General features: G+C 40.9%; 1 protein-coding gene across 2 annotated transcripts in view; it reads left to right on the top strand.

The window, feature by feature from the left end:
* The first annotated feature begins 985 nt into the window (after positions 1–985).
* Positions 986–22,062, top strand: part of SH3RF1 (SH3 domain containing ring finger 1) — an 82,528-nt gene continuing 61,451 nt past the window's right edge. The window contains exons 1-2 of one of the 2 annotated variants that reach the window (XM_065694262.1): positions 986–1,221; positions 2,708–3,197. In XM_065694262.1, the coding sequence (XP_065550334.1) occupies positions 2,811–3,197 (387 nt within the window). In that variant the 5' untranslated portion in view covers positions 986–1,221; positions 2,708–2,810. The other variant, XM_065694273.1, reaches the window with a different exon arrangement.

Below are 22,062 nucleotides of genomic sequence, written 5' to 3'. Positions count from 1 at the left end.
CTTCAACAGCTCAAAACCAGACAGAAGAAGGAAGCTTTCAGATTGCTTCCCTTTTGATTTGCAGCTGACAAGATGATTAGCTTGAACGTACACATTTCTTCTAGGTTTTCACCATCCACAGACAAGGTGCGTCATCCGATTTAAGAAGTGTGAGGCTCAAATTCTTTTTACTGTTCGATGGCAATTTGCAAGTACCTCAGTATTTACTTCCTCCCTCATTCCCACAGTCCTACACAGAAGCATTTCACCCAAGACGCTTCCAAATCAAGCACTTCGTCCCCCTCCCTCGCTCGCTCGGGTGTGCGTGTCAGAAGAGACGCGCACCGATTTGGGGCAGGTCCTGCCCTCACCTGATGATCTCGTTGCACAACGCTCACAAGGAACTTTGTGTCCCCCCAGGGAGGAAGGCACTGCGGGCCCAACGCTCCGTCCCACCTTCCGCAGCGCGGCCTGCGAGGCCCGGACGGAGCGGGGCTGCCCCGCAGGCTGCCGCCTTGCCCCGCCGTAGCCACCGCCACCCGGGGGCGCGAAAGGCCGCGCCCCGGCCTCGCCCTGTCCCCCCGAGGGCTGCGCCCTCCGCGCCGGGCGCAGGAGCCGCACAGCCGGGGGCCGTGCCCCGCCGGGAGAGGCCTCCCCACCCCACACAAGCCGGCTCCGCCTCGGGAGCGTTTCCTTGGCCGGCCCCGGGCACCCCGGCTCCTCCTTCCGTGGGGCCTGGCAGCCGCAGGCCTGATTCACCACACAGGGCGGGGTTAGCTCTTCGACCACCCGCCTGTTTTCCCCCCAGCCCCCGGTGCCTGCCCGGAGCCCCCTCACCCAGCCGGGAGCGGAACGCCGCCCCGGCGCGGCAGCAGATCGCCAGTCCCGCGGCGAGCCCTCCCGCCACCCCCCGGCGCTGGCGAGCGGGCGCTGTGAGGGGGCTGCCGGCCCGTTCCCGCCCCCAGCCCTCCCGTGCGGGGAGGCGCCGCCGCGGAGAGAGGCCGGCCCGGGCCGGGTCCGGTCCGCCCGGGGGCCGCCCGTCCTCCCCTCGGCCCCCTCAGCGGGGCGGTGCCGGGCGGGGCGGTGCCGCCCGTCGCGTCAGCCCTGCGCGGCGGGGCGGGGAGGGGACGCGAGGGAAACCGAGCTCCGCCGGGCTTCGGCGTTACCGTGGTGGGAGAGGCACTGGTAGCGGCTCCTTACGGAAACAAAGCCGGGGCGGCGCGGCCCCTCCGGCTCCATACGGTGAGATCCGGGTGAGGGACGGAGAGGGGCGGTGCTCGGCCCCCCGGGGACCCTCTCGCGCCCCTGAAGGGTGGCTCGGCTCGGCGGAGGGGCCGCAGGCCCGACCGCCCCTTCCCTTTACCGTCGCATGGCGGGGTGACAGCCCTCCGCCCCGGGGCTGCCGCCGCCTGCCCCCCGCCGCGCTGCTGGGTGCGCCTCCTGAGGAGCCGTCCCCGCTCACCCCGCTCCCCGGAGGGCCCGCGGGGCGGTGCACGCCGCCTGCCGGGGTCTGCCTGCTTGCCCGCCCGCGGATCGCCTTTACGGGGGGGAGTGAGGAAACATAAATAACTAGAGGAGCCGGCGCGGTGCGGAGCCCCGCAGCAGGTAGGTGGAGGGATGAGCGCCTCGACACGCGTCCGGCGCCCGCGGAGCCGAGCGAGCTGCTTCCGCAGGCCGGCGGTGGGGCTGGGCGGAGGCGCGTAAGTTCGGCACCCCCCGGGGGTGGGATGGGGCTGCGCGGCCGGACGGGACCTCCCTGTCCCTGCGGGAGCAGCTCCCCAGCCCCGCGCTGGGACTGCCTGTCCGCGCCGAGTACGCGGGCGCGTATTCGTGGGCACTGCCGAGCTCAGCAAGCTGTGTCGTCCCTACGGAGCAGCCCGGGGTGACTTCCTGCAGATGGTGATTTTTAGGGCGCTTTTGGTGGTGGGATGTTTTTCCCTCCTTTTCGTAGCCTCTCTCTATATACACTGAAGCTGGCTGAAAGCTTTCCTCTGCTTCTGTGGCTGCAAACGCATTACTTGTGTTGTCCTCACGATATGGCAGTAGCACTTCCTGCTGTAAATCACTTCGCGATAGTTTTTGAAGCGCTTAAGCTTAAGGCGGCACTGTAATGAACGCTCTTGTTCAGTGCCTGTGGTAAGCCTAAAACTCTTGTGAGGCAGAGGCTGTTTCCAAGACTGATGTGTGTAATGTGCTGCCATTACTTTTCATAGAAATGATAGAAACGTGATCTGCTATTGGCTTGGTCTTGGCATAAATGTAATTCCCCCTGCTGTGTCCTGTTGGTGTAGACTTTGTTGTTTTGGACCCGGTTGTAACTGCCTTTGCCATCTTGTTGTGAAAAATAGCCGATTTCAATGAAGTGTTCAGAGGTACAGGTGTATTAAGAACTATGAAGAGTAAGCTTTATTATAGTGCTGTACTGAGGATAGCCGTTCATTCTGGAATAATCTGATGAAAATAAAATCACCCAACATTAAAATTTGTGGGGACTTGAATTTAAAAACCTTAGCTCTTAGCACTTGTCATAATATTTTAACTATGGATCTACTAATGTGGATTGTTACTATGATTTAGTGTTATTTTGATGTTTCTTTCATTTATTGCATCTACTGAATTAGTCTAGAGAGCTTTTATTTTGTTCTTTGTATGAACATCTTCATGTAAAATATAGTTGTTCTGCCTGTTTTTCCCATATTGATACCTTTTTTCCCTCAAAAAATTTCAGAGCATGGTCAGAAGAGGGATGGATGTAACATGATATCCTTGGAGGGCTCAAAACACACACATTCTCTGAAGATTTGTTTTTTTGGCTAAGTAATACAAAGAAAATGGATGAATCAGCTTTGCTGGATCTGTTGGAGTGTCCTGTTTGCTTAGAACGCCTTGATGCTTCTGCAAAAGTCTTGCCTTGCCAGCACACGTTCTGTAAACGCTGTCTGCTGGGCATTGTGAGCTCCCGAAACGAGCTGCGATGCCCAGAGTGCAGGACTTTAGTGGACTGCAGCGTTGATGAACTGCCCAGTAATATTTTGCTTGTTAGACTACTGGATGGCATCAAACAGAGGCCTCGAAAACCCAGCACTGGTGGTGGGACTAGTAGCGCAAATGCTTTAAGGGTACCCATCAACACTGTAGCTAATTGCGGATCAAAGGACCTGCAGAGCTCTCAAGTTGGACAGCAGCAAAGGGTGCAAGCACGGAGCCCTCCTGTTAGGGTAAGTACTATGTGATGACCATATTTTATTGCAGTCACATCTTTTACTTCACCATTCCAAAGCAGTTGATGGTCTCTGCTTCAGGATAAAGGGAGTCAGATAATAAATATGGCAAAACAAAGTATTTTTGAGACTTGCAGCAGAAAACATCAGTGTTCTTATCAGTATTGGTTTACTGTTATGTAACTACCAGTAGTAATACTTCCTTATTAAAACTCTCAGTTGTTGAGGTAAGAAGAAAAGCACCTCAGTACCTCAACTGTCTTATTAAAAGGAAGACAAGTAGAAGATCATTCATGTGGAAAGCTTAAATAATTGTGAAGGATAAACATTTGTGAAAAACACTTGCAATTGTTCTTGTTTTGTCAACTGCAAGATAGGAGATTTTGTCTCTTGCAGTTTCTGTAATGATTCCAACTACCAGTAAATTTCCTTTGAGTTAGATGTAATGAATGTTAAGCATGACCAGGGAAGTCATGTTCTTGTTGAAGTCAGTAGAGGTTTTGCTCTTGGCTTCTAAGGAGCTACATTTTTATATGTCTTCCTCTTAGAAAGAAATCTTGGCATTACTGTGGTCTGGTAAGTTATTTGTACTCTCAGTCTTCACCCCCTCTTTAATTAGGTTTTCTTCAAAATATTTTTTCTGAGTGCTTTGGAAAATCTAGGTACTGGGATGGGAAGACATCGCCTTCTGCCTGTACTCTTCTTCCTTCCTAGGATCTGTGCAATCTGTAGACTCTATCCTACCTTATAATCAAGACTCAGTAGCCTCATTTGTGATCTTCTCTTCTGGAGCCTGTATCGGGTAATAGTTTTATGAGATGACTGTTCTTGTTCTGTCTTCTCTAATGACAAAGCAGAACAGCTTCTCTGAAAGGTCTTGCTGCCCACTTTGTGAAACTTACATATTCAGAGTTCCTGTGTGTGAAGTGGGGTTTCTGAATGGTTTAGGTGGTTTCCTTCTAGGAAAGTTTAGTTTATTTTTAAGAAATATCTCAAGATGCTCCAACAAGAGGGCTTAAAAATGTCCTTGGCTGGACTAGTCTTGATTTTAAAGTATACCTGAATGATTTTGTTTACTTACCCAGTGAAGGAAGCCTTACACTGATTTGTCCTCAGTTGTAGTTACATGATTGGAATCTAAAACATCAGATACACCTCTTAAGTTTGCGTGCAAATTTCAAATACAGGTCATGTTCCATTTGATGGTATTGTTTTCTGTGTTTGGTAGGGACTCTCATTGGTCTTTTACCTTAGACTGTAAAAATAATAATTATCATGCCACTTCCTGTTATTGAATTTAGTTCTGTATGTAGATTACTTGGTGAGGGAGGAGAGAAGATGATGGGGGAGTGGAGTTCATAGTTTGTTGGGTTTTTTTCTTTATTTCAGAAGGTCAGTCTTAAAATACTGCAAAGAAGCTTCAGCAGTTTCTGGTTTCTTCTCTGGTCTTCTCCAGAATGTTAAGGTGTTTATTGTGATACCTTGCATTTGCAGAAGTTCTTCAATGTAAAACAAAACAAAATACCCATTTATCTTGTTCGTTTATTTTTGTGTCAACCTTTGCAAATAACTGTGTAATTTCAGAGACTGCTTCTCCTCCAAAGAGACTTCCAGTGCAGCAATGTACTGCATGTGTGAATGACTGCTTCAGAGTTTCTCAAAGCCTTGTTAGAAAAAGCAAGTTGAATGTGGAATATTCTCTTTTTTTAAAATGTTCTATAGTATCCTGTTGTGCAACATTTGCATTTCCAGATGTTGCACAGAGTAGAAAGTGATAACATATGGAATGTTGCTTCATTTTATTAGTTACGCTGTACTGTGTGCCATTGAAATTGTGACCATGTGCGTACCTCATGTAAATAACTGAAACTCGGTGTATTATTAGTGATAGATTTCAGCATTTTACAGTAAGTCTTCAAGTGTCTTTGTTTCTGGGGTTTCACAGGCATTCTTGTTTCTTCTTTCCTTTGGGAGTCAGGAAGGATGATCATCTCATCTTTTGTCCACTGTGTCTAGAGCCTTTTTTTACTAGGAAGGAAGTACTTTAAGAACGTGAGCCAACTGTGAGGGGTAAGAAGGGGGAGGAAAGTAGAACTTTTCCCTTTTCTACATGAAAAGTTGGGTTTAAAAAAAAAAAAGTCTAGAAACCAAAATGCCAATTTAATGGACAGTGCTGAAGTGAATGCCCTGTTTGTTTTGCTAACTATACCGGCAAGATGGTTGCAAATACAATTCCTCCCTGGGAATTGGAGAGGAAAATCTGTTTCTAGATGAGTGGCAGAGTCAGATTTCCTAAACTAATTTTGCTGAAGGGGAACTAGTAAATGAAAGTTGCTGTTACATTAAATGAAGTGAACATGGATGAAGGCTGTCAAGTCATAAACATTCTGCTTATACCCTAAAGTAATACTAAGCTCATAAATGCCCTTTCAGAGGATGCCATAATTTTCAGAAAAGGTTAATACAGCATGTACTGAAGCGTGATTTCCTGAACTGTATCAATGACTGTGGAGCTGCCAGCCCTGATATTGCACAGTACTATGTATATTACATTCTTTATATGTATGTGGTGACACATGGCAATAAACAAACAAGTGGTTCCTTGAGTCCTAAAACTAATGAAGCTGGGTGGGTGGTAGGGGTTAACAAATTTTGTGTGTCTCCCCCACTGCAGTGACTATGTTTCTTTCCTTAACCTCTGTAATCTTTCATTACTGTAACAATTGCTTTTTTTCCCTGCAAATTCTTAACTTCCTTCTTCTCCCTGTGATTTGACACATAGAGCCTTCTGTGCCTTTTTCCACATATCAGTTGGACAAAGGCAGGATATACTGCTGTACCTGACAGAAAACTGTTTGGTGATTGCCCAGCTCTTCTGTTCTAAACGGCTAGCTTAACTGGGAGAACAAATAGTAGTTAGGCACATGCTGCAGCTTCTGGATGCTAATTTAATGCTTTTTCTTTTGTTTATTTAAGTGAAAACCTTGTCCATGTCGACAGCTTGGAAGAGCTGTGAGAAGCACAGCCTGCTGTCAAATCTTCCTGGGACTGGTCATTGGGAGCAAGTTATTGAGGGCTGTGTAGGGACTACATGATCACATGAGCATGACTCGCTTCAAAAGAGTATATGAAAATTTTAGGGTACTTCCTTTCAAGTTTATGCTTGTGTTATTCAGCTTGTTATTTTCACGAAGTATGTCAAACAGGTATTAGGTTCCTTATGGTAGTTTTGCAAGGGGATGCTTACTGTAGGATTCTTAAACATAGCTGTGTGCATAAATTGGTAGATGTTGGGGAGGTGTTTCTAGTTCCTCTGCTAGAGGATAGGTTTAAGATGATACACATTGAACTTTTCCCTTGAACTCTTCTACAAGTTTCTTTATAGTCCAGGTTCCTGAAGTTAGGCCTGTCTTGCCAGCAGATGCTTGAGTGGAGGTGTCAGGATAACCTGAAATCTTATCACTGTTGAAAGTATTTTTTAATAAAGTTTTCAGCTGTTCTCTGGGCCAAGTGTAGGCAGGAAGAGACAAACAAAGGATTCAGAAAAAAAAGCATGAATAATTCAGGAGTTGGCCATGCCCAATAGAGCTGATGCTTATGCTGAATAAGTATTGATGGTGTAATTTCAGTGTATTATACTGTATGTGAGTGGGAAGTCTTACTGAGAAATGTTGCAGTGCAGACAATGGGAAAGTCCTAAAGCTTTTCCCTTTTTCCTTGCTTTTATTCTGGAAAGCTGATAGAGACATCTGGTGATACACCACTTCTGGTGAAGTCCTCTTGAAACGAAGAGGTAAAGGAACTTTACAGGCTATAAGAAAATGCCCATTTAGCAGGATTCAAAAACCTGATAGGAGCTGAAACAAGTGCTGCTGTTGTAGTCACAGCACTCACTGGCCTTCTGTGATCTTGTCAGAACAACTTAATTGTCAAAGAAAAATGTCTTGGATTGGGGACACAGTGGCACTAAACTGTGTGTTCATAGATCAGCAATTTAATGAAGGGTTGAAAATAAATATGGGGATTGCCAATCATAGCAGTAGGTTTAGACTGGAACAGATGTTTCTTGTCTCTGAGCAAGAGTTGGCAGAATAAAAGTAGTACACAGATATGTCCCATCAGTACACATCTGGCAGTCAGGTACTTTTGGAAGAAGCTCACAATGTGATAAGAGATCAGATTGTGAAGTCTGCCACTTTGGGGAAAAAGTGGTTGTAGAAACATATGAGAAACAATAGCTGATGCAGTTAGTTTCATAGTTGGTATTTGTGATGGTAGGCTGGAGAAGTGTTACTTGATGATATCTGATTTTGAAGATTGTGTTTGTACAAATTTGTACAAAATCTTTACTCCTTAAAAAAAAAAAAAAAAAGAAAAGAAAAAGTGTACCTTATTGTCTGTGTAGTTTTAATCATGTGTTCCTGCATTCCACCCTATAAAAGTAAGGAATGTCAAGGTGCAGCTTAAAGATGTGAATTATCTTAATTTGAGAAGTTGGAGACAGGTGCCTATTCACATTCCGGAGTTATGATTGGAAAACATTTCAGGAAGTGTCTCTAAATCATGTATGCACACTTTTGTTTCCTCTCATGCTTGCTGAAATGCCAGATTCTGCTTTTACACTTACAGTTGCTTGTACCATTTGAATTACTTCTTGGTTGCACTTTTGTATCCCATGTTAAACTAGAGAAAAATTAATGGAGATTATACATATAAAAGGAAAATAGATTGTCTATCATGGTGCTAATGTGTTTCCTCATGGAGGTAAGTAAGCAAAGAGGGAGGATAAGCAAAAAAGAAGAATTGTCTCAGTATCCAAAGGCATTGGACTAGGATTGAGAGCTTCCGGGCTCAGTTCCGGGCTCAGTTCCTGGCTCTGCCACAGGCACTCTTTATAACCTTGCCCAGAGTCATTCAGAGCTCTTTGTGCCTCTGTTTCCCATCTGCAGATATGACTGATAGTACTTCCTTTGTTTGACTTGCTGTTTAAACTGTATACTCTCCAGGGCAGAGATTGACTTTTTTTGTATTTTGGATGTATCTATAGGGTTTTTACAATGGGTCCACAGTCTCAGCTGAGGACAGTAGATACTGCTGTTAGCTCTTTAAAGCATCGACATCCACATTACTGGAGAGCTGTTCATAGTCCATTTCCTGTACCAAAGATGGTCCATTGTCTAGTGTTAGATTGTTAAAAGGATTTAATTTTGTTTGGATGTTTAACAGGGTATCGGATAAATATCTCGGTGAGGAAAAGCCAGATACTTTAAAAAAAAAAATAATTATGGAAGCTGGTGTTCCATTCTTCAGCTAGAGAAATTTGCATCTGACTGGCACACTGGTCTGTAGATTTGAGTGTGTTTTGAGAAGAACAAAAGAATATCTGAATGGTGTTGCTAATAAAGAAATATTTAATTCCATACTTTGAACCTCGATAGCCATCTTTAGCCTGCCAGCTAATATTAATCTGCTTGATAAAATAGCTGTGAAACCAGTGTAATCCCTTTATTTAGAAAATAATTAGGTTTTGAAGTAATTTGTTTTATAAACTGAAAAACATATCCACAGTATTTAAGTGCGATGCTTAAATCCCTTTTTGTTTCTTTTCCCATATTCTTTTTGTGTGTGGTAGTGGAAATTGCTGTTATATGGTTGCTTTGTTTTCAGGTGGAAGAGGGGGGCTCTCTATATTTCCCTTCATTTTCCAATTTAATATTCTTCCATTTCTGTAGACTGCCTGCCTGAAATAAAATGGTCTCTTTTTCTCCACTTTAATTTGGCTGGTGAGTTACAGGTTATTGCACTACTCGGAAAGCTTTGATCATTCAGAATATTTAAACTTCTGCACAAAAAGGAAGTCTGAGGCCCTTACTTTTAATGGGCTTGTGAAGGGGAGCAGGTTTTTTTTTTTTTTTAAGAGAATAAAAATCTTGTAATTTTTCTCTTATTACCACAGAAATCAAATACCTATAAAACTGCTTTACATAGGTGGTCCAGGGTCTGGTCAGAAAAGTCAGTCAGTAACACTATTACTGTGTGTCTGTGTGCATAGTATCTAGCTTTCTGCAACGAGTACCTCTTGTTCAGTGGCTTAATAGACATCCTATATGGTAGGGAGAGCTGGAGGCTCTTGGGATGGTTGGGATGGGGTCATCTAGAAATCCTTCTTCCCTTTCCTTTATCAGAGTGAAATGGTTTTCACGTGGTACTTCTTATCCCTGTTTAGTGTGTGGATAGCAACTGCAGAAAACAGCAAGCCTGAAACTGCAGCTGTGATAATAAAACTGGAAATATTTGTCTTTCTTTTGGTGGACTTCCCCTTGCAGTGCATTTGGCCTTCTCCTTACGATATGCTTAACACCTTCCTTAGTCTTTTCTTTGGCTCCATCGTTGTCCTTTATGCAAACATTCTCTTTCCTCTGATCTTGGTGTACTGCTTCCAAGAAAAAGAAAATATATATTTTTCTTCCCTCTTGTGTCCAATTTGTCCTTGACTGTGTCAAACATATGGAACATAAAATAAGCAATAAGAGAGAAAATGTTCTGTTGAAGTATCTGGACTACAGACACTCTTGTGGTATTTATGACTTAATCTGCTAAATGAATGAAGAGCATAAAATGTAGGCTAATATTTCTGTGTTGCTTAGCCTCCTTTGGTTTGAAAATTTCTTTTTTCTTCTTTAAGTCGTTGCCTATGTGCACATCCTAGTGTGGGCAAAAACGTGTTTCAGTAATTAAAGCTGAAATATCATCTGGTCAGCCATGCTCATAGAAACACCTCATTACTGCGTGCAGGAAGGAAAAGTATGCATCTGTTTGCTGCATCTCAGTTCATGTCAGATGCCTCTTTTGAAGAAGAAAAGCTCATCTCACGAAATCAGCATGGATTCTTGGGTTCTTTACACTAGGTCAGTTTCTTTGCTTTGCTTTTTACATCACCAGATTGGAGTCTTCTTGGAGAGCAGGTTTTTTTGAACCAAGGATGGCTGCTTTGACGTGAGCTGGATACATTTTAGGGAGTGGCCCTGAGGTGGAAGAATTGCACATCCAAGTGCTCTTTCCTTTACTACTTACGTTTCCTGAGTATAGAGGGGAGAAGGCAGCACTGTCCTCTGATGGTAAGACTAAACGGTGGGGCTAGTTCTAGTTAGAACCTTGCTGCACTGAGAGTGTATGAATAACTGCTTTCGTTTATTCTGATCCCATAGGTATTACCAGAGCTGCCATGCAGTTTGGGCACAATGCCTCTAGCTGGTCTTGGTCAGCACAAAGGCACACAGTTAAGTCTGTTTTCTCATCTGCATGTTCTTCAATTGTGGGACTTGGGAAGGAGTTCTGGAAATAAGGGAAATCACTCCAAAGAGAGAAACTGAGTCCAGTATTTTTGAGGGGAAAATGAAGCACAGAGTGAAACTCAAGTCTTCATGTTTCATTTACAAATACTGTTGCCAAAGTGGGTCAGAATCTGAGCCAGCTGTGGCCCATATGAGCAACCCTCCATGGAAATAATTTATCCCTGTACCCTTAGAAGCTTAGGACTGTGACACTCATTTGACACTTGTGGCACTCAAACGCATGATTTGTTATCCAAAGTTAAGTTTTTTGTAGCCTAAGAGCATGTATGCTTCAGAATTCTTAATTATATAATTTCTTGTCTATGTCTTTGTTCCTGTCTTATGTTGCTCTGTATCACTTCCTCACCAGCACCACCTATACTATAGTATAAGCACTTAAACTCTCAAGTATAAAAAAAAAACCCCACCAACCTGCAATAGTGTCTGATCTCCTGAAAATGACAACAAAATTCTTTTGTGTGCATGCACACATGCTGTCTCTCTCAAAAGTAATTTTATTTATAAAGGTGCTGATTTGCTCAGCCTTCCACATATAACTTAAAGTATGGTTTAAGTTTGTGGTGGGTTTTTTTTTCTCTTTAATTGAACTGAAAGTTCTGGTGCTTAACTACTCTTTCTACCTTCCAAGGTGGCATGATTCTTTGGAGTGTAATACAGATTGTCTGGTTTTATTTCTCTAAATGTGCAAAGTGTAATTTTACAGTTTCTTACTGGGAAGTATGCTATTAATTGGAAATGCCTTTTGATCAGAGGTATTTTGATGTTGCTTAAAAACCAGTACAGATAGCATTCTCCTCCTTGCTGGAGCAGAGGGAGTGCTGCTAGTGTTGCGCAGAAGATAAGTCAGGCAGCAAGAGAGTGTCCTGTTGGTCTCCATAATACCTGAAGCACTCCTCAGTCTTTAGTGTTCCTTTGTTAATAAAACTGATTTTGTTTCATGGCAGCAGTGTTGCATTAAGGTGAGATGACTCTGCTCTCCCTTCTGTAATGGAAAGGCATGCATATTACTTCTCTCTGTGCCCTCTGCTCAGCACCCAAACTTTCAAAATATGCATGTACATTAAAAGCTTTTTGAAGAGCTGAAACACTGTTTTATCTTGTGTGAAATACAGTTTTACAAGACAAGCTTTTGAAAAGCTGTAGTTAAAGACAAAAGTACTTGCTCCTACCACGCTTTGACACTGCTAAACTCAAGAAAAGGAATGTAGTTTTACTTGCACGGGGGAGTGAGAGAATCAATTCTGAATAATTTGAAATAAGTCTCTTCAATTATTCTTTATTAGCATGCTATCTTATTTAAGTTATAATCTGCATTTTTTTAATATAAAAATAAAGAATGAGGCACTTCTGACTGATTCAAAAGTGTTAAGATGTAAAGCATTCAAAGATAATCAGATGACTCTCTGAGTTGGCATATATAGGGCATAGCCATTCTAGAAGCTTATTTTAAGCAAATCCGGTAAAGGTGAATTCAGTGTACTGTAGTAATGTGCCTCTGAGTAAAGATGAAGCTTTTAGCAAGCTCCCAGCTTCAGAATGAAAGAAAATATCATTGTCTCATGGACCTTCACTTGTTTATGTATGCCAGTGCCCTACTACCTCACATGTTCATCTTTGTCATAGGCTAGATGAAGATCTGAGAGGAGACTGATAAATCTTATCTGCACTAGCAGAGTTAAGCCATTTTCAAAACCTGTTTAATTTAACACAGTTTTAAATCCACAGCCTTAGTAAGTTAACAAGCCTTTGGCCTTGCCACTGGGTTCTGTAATCCTCTTAGATTTTCTGTTAAGCGGGGGGGGGGGGGGGGGGGAAATAGTCAATAAGTACATGAATAGATAATCTTTCAGAACACACATAGGTCTTACAGAAATAAGTGTTGATATCTGAACTGAGTTTTGAAAGGTTGAGAAGTACTGATTTGAGCTTCCATTAAGTGTAAGACACACTACCACAGTATCTTCAACTTGAGGAAAAAGTTGAAAAGGCTATCACTTTCTTTTGTTGGGGAGGAGCAGAGGGGAATAAAGGAGATAGATATATATATCTGTGTGTGTATATATATATATATATATATATGTTTTACTTTTTTAATGTATTAGTTCCTGCTTTGCATCCCAATAAAATTAGATTAAATTTTAAACATAGAATAAGGTAAATAAAATAAGTTTATTTCCTTGCTGTCGTGCATATGCAAATTTAAAGCTTCAGTGTGGTTGCATCACAAGCTATCTTTGAAAATCTTTCAGGTAATCAGTAGTCTGTGGACCAGGATTTAAAAAAGCATTAATGCAGATAATGTGGTATTGGCCACCACTGCAGTTTGCATCTTGCTTCTGTTTTGGCTCTGCTAGTCCTATTACACTTAAACTGCATATGTCTTTTGAGCAGAGCTCCTGAAGTAGTGGAGCTGGAGGAAGGGAAACAAAACCAGTTTATGGTGGAAGACTTCAGCCTATCATGAGGATCTCTGCCAGACATGTTCATACAGCACCAGAGTAGGAGCAGAGGAAGTGGAAGGGGGCTGCAGAGCAAGTCGAGGAGGTGCCAAGGGTGATCTTGTGTTTGGAGAGGGCAGCAGAAGAGCTGAGCACACAGCGAGTATGAGGCAAGAAATCCATCACTCACCTTGTTGAAAGGATGGGAGAAGGACCCTGGAAGGCTGAAAAGCAGAGAGTCTTCAGTACCATGAAGGTCAAGTAATAAAGGAGCAAAAGGATAGTGAACTATGTTGAAAGAAAACAAACTGTGGCAATAGATTTGGAACATTGCAATAGGCAATTTGGAGAAAAAATGATGGAGGAGGAAATCAGGTTGGGCAAATGAGACTTTGCTTACTGGAATTGAAGGCCTGGTGAGGAGGAAGTGCTAGAGGAACAAGTTGAAGAGTTAGCTTGATGTTTAGGGAGGTTTTGGAGAACATCAAAATAGAAAAGCTGATATGGAGGAGTTGGCTAGACAAGAGGTGAGAACAAAAATGAAGTGTGCTGTCTCACATGCCACCTATTTTCCCCCAGTATGTGCGTATTTTAATTTTTAAATATGCTGTATTTTATTTTTCATTGTTTATTTTGAACTAGTGAGTTACGTGCTGTGTGACGTTTAGAATATTTCAGTCCCAGAATAGTTGAAGAGTTTCCTATTCAGGACCGCACAGATTATTTCCGGCATTTGAGATTCTTCATAGGATTCTAAGCATGTCAGGTTTATTAATAACCAAACTATTTTCATAGTTCTTACAGACCCAGTAGAGCTACAAATTTAAATCTTCCATTCAGTGAACTCAAAATGAATGTAGGAAAAAGGTGGCCTTGTATCCTAGGAATTGCTTGGATCCGGAAAGATGCTCAAAGAATGGGAAATGATAAAAAGAAAGAGCATTTGTGACTATTCTGTTTTGGTAGCATTTTCTTTCACCTTGCTCTCACATTTCCTCAGTCTTTTGTATAGTCCTTTGGTTAGTAATAGCCGAAAGTAAGGATGTAAACATCCTGCAGGCAGTACAGACTGAGGCTACAATCTTACATGTTATTCTTTTGAATTTAGTCCTGACAGATAAGAATGAATTTTGTGCAGCAGGTACTGCAAGCAAAATAATGTATTTTCAGTATGTTCTCCATCTCTTGGAGCAGCTCACCTTTCTGTAATAAAAGGAGAACTATCTTTCCTAGAATGATGTTTTCAAAAATACATGATTTTTATTTAGTAAGGGGGATTTGTTTTTACTTTCAGTAGTAAGTAGAATAGGTTTTTTCAGTGGTGAAATAGAATAGCTAGTGGGCTGTTTCTGGAAAGAGATTCCCAAAGCAGTTTACAATTTCAATATATGTTTATCTTCTCATACTGAAACGTGGCCCCAGAAGGAAACATAAGGGTCAATGAAAGCTTATTTCTAGCTTCAGTCCTGTTGTGGGTATATGCTCTTTACTCAGGTAATCATACTTATCTTCAATTCAGAATTTGGTTCCTTGCAACCCTTGCAAGGGAGCTGATGTCATTTATGCCTCCCTATTTATTATTTTACCAGCTCCCTACCTTTAAAAGGAACAACATCAAAGAGATCAAAATTTATTTGAAACTGCATAGAAGAGGAACTGTTTTTTCTGCACACTCCATACAAAGGTTGTATGGTTTTATTTCTTTAAAAATAATAAAATACTGAATACTACGTCTGATGCAGTTAAATAGGAAATGTTAATGATTACCTACTTAGCGATTGTTAGGGAGATTTTTTTAATGTAATACTCATATTTCAGACTTTCTGAGCTTACACTGAAGGAATTGAAGAAAAAAAGAGGGTATGAGTTAAACCAGCACAACTGCCAGGAAGTGTTTGTGCCATTTTTTTCCTGCAGCAATCCCAGAATTCTACGTGCAAACTGAGATGCCATTTAAAAAATATTCTCTGAGTAAAATATTCTGTAACATGGCAACCTGAAATGTCTGCAATGCATATGCAGTTAGGCTGTACCACAGTTCCCTATATTTTGATGTTGATGGGAGTTAGGAGAGTTCATGAGATTGGTTGATGAAGTTTATGACTTAGAGTTCTGTAGACTGTGGTTGGTCTAGTGGGTATATCTCTTTGTCTTGAGTGTACTGCTTAGCTCACCAATAAGGAGCTTAGATTAGAAATAGTTAAAAAAGAAGAAATAAAATTATTTTAGAGCTGATTTTGTACTTGCAGTAATGGAAGGGTATGGTTTTATAATATCCGCAGTCACAATCTTCAGAAGAAATCTGTGCATGTGAAAGTTTTCATCTGCTTACAGTGGGATTTTAATGCTGGTTCCCTTAGATACAGTCAGATTGAAGCCCAGTCACACATAGCCAGGCTGAAGTTCAAGGTAGTTTATTTGAATCAAACAGAGGCACTGACTTGGTTGTTGTAATTAGACATGTCTTCTAGCTTAAAAAATGTTGCAGCCTAGTGCACAGTAACCACAGCATATTTGATGGCTGGGTTTGGTTAGTCTCACCTACATAGTAAATGGAAAGCAAAGTATTCTAAATCATATGTATCAAGCAAATATTAAATAGTTGCCTCCAGGAATTCATACATTTTGTTTGCCTAAGATACCTTATGATGTTGGAGAAATCCTCTTCATGTTTAAACAGATAACCTCACTGTAAGATTGGCTGCAGTCTTGTTTAGGGAACTGTGCCTTTCTTCTAACTGCTTTTTACAATGTAAGGTTAGGACCCCTTATCTTCCTAGAAATAACATCTAATTCTTGGGAAATCAAATACCTCTGGTTCTCAAAGCTAGAGCATCAGTAAGAATTTGTAAGATTTCAGATAAGCCAAAATCAAGCTATGCACTTATTTTTTAGTTTTGAATGCATGAATGTATTTAAAATCTCAGATTCGCATTCTTTGTGTGGGTTTTTTTTTCGGGGGGGGGGGGGGAAGGTAACGTCCGTACAAACTTTGGGTAGAGTGTGGCTTTCTGACTTGAGGAAAACCCGTTGTACAGAAGCACTAAACCCTGCACCAAACAGAACTCTCAAATGGCAGGGCTTTGTCAGCGCCACAAAACTCTGTTTTGGGTGCAGACTCCCAACTACTGAAGTCTAGGCTGAACATACTGTTGGATGCCAAATGGTGCTTTGTTTTCAGAAAAAGTGGTTGATTTTCATTAGGATAAATGAATCTGAATGTCTCAGTAGTGGTATACAGTAGATGAAATAGCATTTGATTTGTGCTGAGTTTTGAAACAAGAATACTCTTGCAGATTTCTTTCTTCTGTTCAGCATATTAAGTTTAATGGGAGAAATCTGTCCAATGTGGTCTTATGTAAACACTTGCTCTGTTTATATTTTTCAAGGTCTTGTAGCTATAGAAATAAAATTGCAGTTTTGAACTTTGCTATTAAAATATACATTGGAAAATATTCTGTTGGAATAGAGAAGAGTGTTAATGGCTTCCATGAAAACAGATCTGGTAAAAATCGAGTGCAGTAGATATCCTTCATTAGAGGGACATTGGTCTTAATGTTCCTGTGGTAGCTGAGGCAATAGAAACAGCTGCTAAAGGCTCTGATCAGCATAATAAATCTACAGTAGGGCAGATGACCCTGTGAGGATTGATAAAACTCACCATAAATGCCAGAGCCGAGTCATTAGTTAGTGCCTGAATTAAAACAGGTTTTCTAAGAGAGGGGAGGGGAAGAAGCAGAACTGGGCATGAACCATCAAGGCAACAGATAACACTCTAGAGAGCATATGACTTGCTGGTAGCACTAACAATTGCAAAGTATGTGGGTGCTGTTTCCTGGTTCTGTTATTATTAGAGAATCATGACGTTACAGATGTTCTTGGTAAACACTGTTTTGAATTATCCTTTTGTCTTTCTAATGGAGGTAAGCCAGCAAGGACCTGTGGTTGTTGGCTAGCCGTTCAGATCAGGGGCTAACAATTACTTTGTATTTTATCTCTGTGGTTTTCATCTTTGCACACATTTTCAGAAGACATTGGGAGAAATAGCATTGGATACAGAAGTCCCCTGTTTTTTCCGTTCTGTCATTTGTCAGTATGCATTAAATCTGCCTTTAGAGAATCACCTTAATTGAGGTAATCCAGCCTGTGGTTCAGTGTTTAATGTGCTGTGAAGATTGGTACTGGTGATCATAGTGGCTTAATCATGTAGATTTTTGTCCCCCTTTTTAAAACTGAAGTCATTTCACTCTGTGGGAATAAAATGTTCACTAGAAAAATGATTAAAACCCAACTGCCAACATCCTAGGTGAATGCTTGGGTTATTTGGCCAGAGAACTACTTTACTGTCCTTCCAGTGCTGTAAGAGGCTAAGGCAGAGTCCATGCTGGGACATCTGTGTCTTGGTGGTTGCACCTTGTGTCATGTTGGCTCATGTACTGTAGGTACTAAAGATGCTTTTTATGAAAATAGCACCTTGTTTGTGTCCCCAGTGAATGCGTTGGTGAGATAAAATAATCCTGAATGTATATTTCGTCTAAAAAGCACAAAATTAAGCTTGGCTTGAAGTGTGGTTTTCCTGTAGTTTTTGACTATCAGATGGGAGCATAATATTTGTTGTTTGTGTTGGCTTAGCTGTGATATTTCTCTTCTCATTTTTCCTCTGTAATGTAAAGATGAGACTAATTTAGGAAAAAGTAGTTTGTTTCTGACTTCTGTTTTTAATCAGAAAATAGTATCTCTTGGGATAAACTTTCAGATGTTGGAGCATTATTGTTTAGAAAGAAACTAATATTTATCGAAGCATAAATTGAGTTTTTTCACAGGTTAAATTGCTTTTGAATATTACATTTCAGATTAGCTGTATCTCTATGATCTTCTGGGGATTATACACCTGCTATTGAGTTTGAAAGAAAAATACTAAAAATAGTGATTTCAGCATAATTTTATTCCCTTAAAAATAATAATAGCTAGCAAATTGCATTGAGATGTCTGTGGACTTCAGTTTTTCATATGACCTTGCACATTCTCTCTAGGCTTTTGCTTTTTCCAATTCAGTGTTCTCGTAATAAGAAATGAATGTTTCAGGTATGTTCTTTCTAGGTGATAGAAAAAAATGTTTAAATTTTGTGTTCAAGCAGCAAGTGTTTGAAACCCTGAGTAGTGAAACTGTGTTTGAAAAAAATCTCTGAGCAGTGTAATATTCCTTTGTTTCTTTTTTCAAAAAAGCAAAATAGAACCAGTCCTCCACGTTCAAGGAGAGAGAATAACTGAGGTTGTACAAATGTAGTATTATTGAGAAGTACAAGTACATGCTAGTATTATGGCCGTAGATGAAGACACTTCTATTGGACACATGCAGATGAGGACATAAAAGTGACTGTAATACGCTGTATAAAATGTTGGCACTACAAAGCTGAACTGCTGGTGTGTAGAAATCACTCCTGTGTTCTCTTTTCATGTTCTTCATTTACTCTATGCAACATTTCAAATAAAAAAGAAAAAATGGGGGGTTTATGGGCGTATTTTTCTGTTTGCCTTTTTTGAATAAACCTTTTCTATGTATCACTTGTTATTTATGTAAATTATATATTGCTTGAGCTTTTGTTTTTTTAGTATCTTCTATTCAAGGTGCTGCAGTGATGATTGTCTTACTATAGCTATAATGATTCCTAAACTCATAGTTTGTGTTGGTGTCAGCCATTTAATATAATTTTGAATTTAGAAATGCAGTCACCCAGCACAGTGTGCACAGAAGGGCTGCTGGGCTGTCTTGGCACCCTCTGGTCTAATCTACTCAGGAATAATTAGTACAAGCATTAGAGATAGTTCCAGCCAGGCAGCATTAACACCAAGTTTCTAAGAAACCTTTTGCGTCTAGTTTTGTTTCATTAGTATTGGCAGTGATAGAAGCAGAGGAGTGTGCTGCCAGGGTTATTACCAGTGTATGACCCAGGCTGTTTTTGGCTGGAGGTGGAACCTAAAACACTGGAGTCTAGCTTACGTAAGTGCTCTGCTTTAGATGCTGCTTAGACCAAGGGTGGCAAATTTAGGAGAAATGCTTACTGTAAGTGAACTTGTGCTGGAAGCTTCTCTGAAGTGAATCATCTTCAAATGGACAAGATCAGTGAATGCTCAGTGTATCCACCAGTATTTTCCTCTGTATGCTTCTAGTGTTTGGATTTTTCAGTTTGTAACAGTAACACTGCAATGAAATGTGCCACCAAGGCATATCAAAACTGCTGTGACTGTCAAAAACTAAATGTAGCCTCCAGCACTTCAACAGTAAAAGTAAGCTGTTTATCTATCTTTAATCTAGTGTATTGCTGAGATGAGAAAGAACTGTTAATAAGCAGTAGAGTCTTTGTGAGTACAGACTTAATAGTAGTAGATTTAATGATAAAGCTTATTAGTTGAAGCCTTGCCCCACACTTGCTTTTGTTGAAATTCAGTGTGCTTTCCATGGCAATTATTGGCAAGAGATCTTATTTAAATACTGTTTTCTGAAACTAATTTTAGGCATTTTTTTGCAGCAGGCAGATGTTTATCCTACATGCTGTTCTGCAGAAACCTGTTGTTGCAGTGAGGTGGGCGACAACAAATTTGGCTCTCTGACCTAATTGTGTTTACATTCCTACATCCTTTTGCTAGATTGACAGACGCGTGGCTGTTAAGATCCTAGATGCTGCAGCTTTCATTTTGGTTTCCCAATGACTGGTATGACAAAAGTGACCCACTGCAAGTAGCCCTTAGGTAGCATTGAAAAAAGCAGCACATGTCCGAAATCCTGCCTCTCCACAGCTGACTGAGCTAATTCTGAATTGTAGAGGACTCTTTCATTGGCATTCACAGTCTGAAATTCTCTCCTAGAGTTAAATGGCTATGCTAATGATTTCTTCAAAAGTTATTTTTTCTTTAAAAACAAAAGATTCCCCCAAAATAAGAGAGTCACATAAAACAACAGCAGTGAAAAACCTGATCCAGTATTTTGGTGGCTTGAGTACTTCCCAAAATACATTGATTTATTTTTATTTTTTTTTAGTTCTCAGATTGTGGAGCTGTGGATTCTGCTGCTTCAGCTCCTGGAGGGTGGGCACTGTCCACCCTGGTAAAGGCTGAAGAGGCAGAAGGCATTTCCACCCTCTTGGTCAGGGCATGCCAGGAAAAGAAAAAATAAATTGACTCAATAGCAGAAGGTCAGTTGAAAATGAACAGGGAGTCAGGCAGCTCCCAGAGCTGATTGGCTTCTCTGCTTAAAGGTGATTGCTACATTTAGTATTCTTTGATAACAAGTTCCTCCAAATCAGCATGGGGGGGTGGTATTCTTTCCTTATTTCTCAAAGGTAAAATTGAAGTTCTGTGTAATGCTCAATGTGTTGAGCATAGCCACCGCTGTTGGCAATATGCTAAAATTCTGATATGATACAGGGGAAATGGATACAAGGTAGTAAAAAAGCAAAGTTCTTAATCAGGCACAAAAGCATGAAACGGCCATAGCTAAAGATCATATGTAGTACTGCATTGAAGGTCAAATCTTATCAAGTCACTTGTGTGTCAAGCAGGTCTGTCATTCACAGTGAGAATAGTATTTTTGTTGGGTTTTTAGTTTTGGGGGTTTTGTTCTTACCTTTTTTGATTTTTAAAAAACATGTCACCAAATTCAGAGGGCACAGTTTTAAGAAAACAGATTTTAAATCAAGGCCAGGTTGGATGAAGCCTTGTGTGGGATGGTTTAGTGTGAGGTGTCCCTGTCCATGGCAGGGGGGTTGGAACTGGATGATCTTGAGGTCCTTTCCAACCCTAACTATTCTATGATTCTATGATTCTAAATGGATGCCTGGCAGTACTTACATTAATCTGTTTTCCCAAATGAAAATGAGTCTATTTGATTAACTGAAATAAAAGGTGGAAGAGAAAGTGGTGTCAGCATGCTGACTGGGTGAAGAGGAGTCAGCTCTAATCACCTTACAATCTTTGGTTTTTAGGATAACTCATATTTGCTTTCAAACACTGTGTTTCTATACAGCAGTAATTTTATTTTCACTATTCAAAATTGACTTAGAGCCTGTTTTACTATAAACCTTTTAAAAATGTGAAATAATGTGAGATTAAATATTTATAGGTAAAGAAGATGTTCTGTGCTACTCTGCAGCTTCGTTACAAATTATGTGGGGGAGAAATCTCTCATAAAAGAAAACCTGATGTATCACATGCTTGGAGAGCTTAGGATTCCAAGCTGCTGTAGAAATTGCTTCTTTCAATAGTATTTCCGAGTCAAGAATTATTTGGGAAATTACGGGGACGCGAACTCTGAGCTGTTCTGTAGTTCCTACCCCTAAATTATTCTGGGGTGTGGCAGTGATTGAGTATGCATATTGCTGCCTTCATCTTGGATGGAATGGCCTCATTTATAAGTTAATATGGAAGAGCCTGGAACAGGTAGAATTGTAGTCTTAACTGTAATATATAAATAAGGAAAGAGCCACCAGATCCATCAAGATTTCAGGTCTACGTTACTTATATCTTAACCTAAACACAACTCTTAAAAATGTCTGACTTGAGTAGTAGTAGGAATGTGTTGATTTCTGTATTGGCAAAATATTTGTTGTTTCTATAAGTGTGTCAGTGAAGATGCTGAAAATTAGTTCCAGTGCGCACGTTCTATACACAGCTGTGGAGAAGGCACACAAAGGTATTATCAAGTAAGAATTTTTATTTTCTTATTAGTGATGCACTTGATAGATAAACTTATGGCAAGTCGTATTTATTTTATAAAAGAGGTGATGTGGATATTCCCAGTTTTTTTGCAGGGAAGAGGGACAAGAAGTAATCTTTCGTTAGTTTCACCTAAGACTGTTTTAAGAATCACCATTTTTTCCTGGTTTATTTTGTCTCGCTGTTGGATTTTCCATTCAAGTCTGCACCCTTAGTAGAAACATTATGTTACCAAAATACTTTATAAAATACATTCATGAATTGGATTTCCATTTAGCTCCTGTTTCCAGCAGATGGGGAGATGAGGCCCATAATTCTCAACAAGTACATTCAGATAGAACAAAGGGAGTTAGATTG

Source organism: Lathamus discolor, chromosome 1, assembly GCF_037157495.1.
Source record: "Lathamus discolor isolate bLatDis1 chromosome 1, bLatDis1.hap1, whole genome shotgun sequence".
NCBI lineage: Eukaryota > Metazoa > Chordata > Aves > Psittaciformes > Psittacidae > Lathamus > Lathamus discolor.
This window is presented reverse-complemented; position numbering and strand designations above follow the sequence as displayed.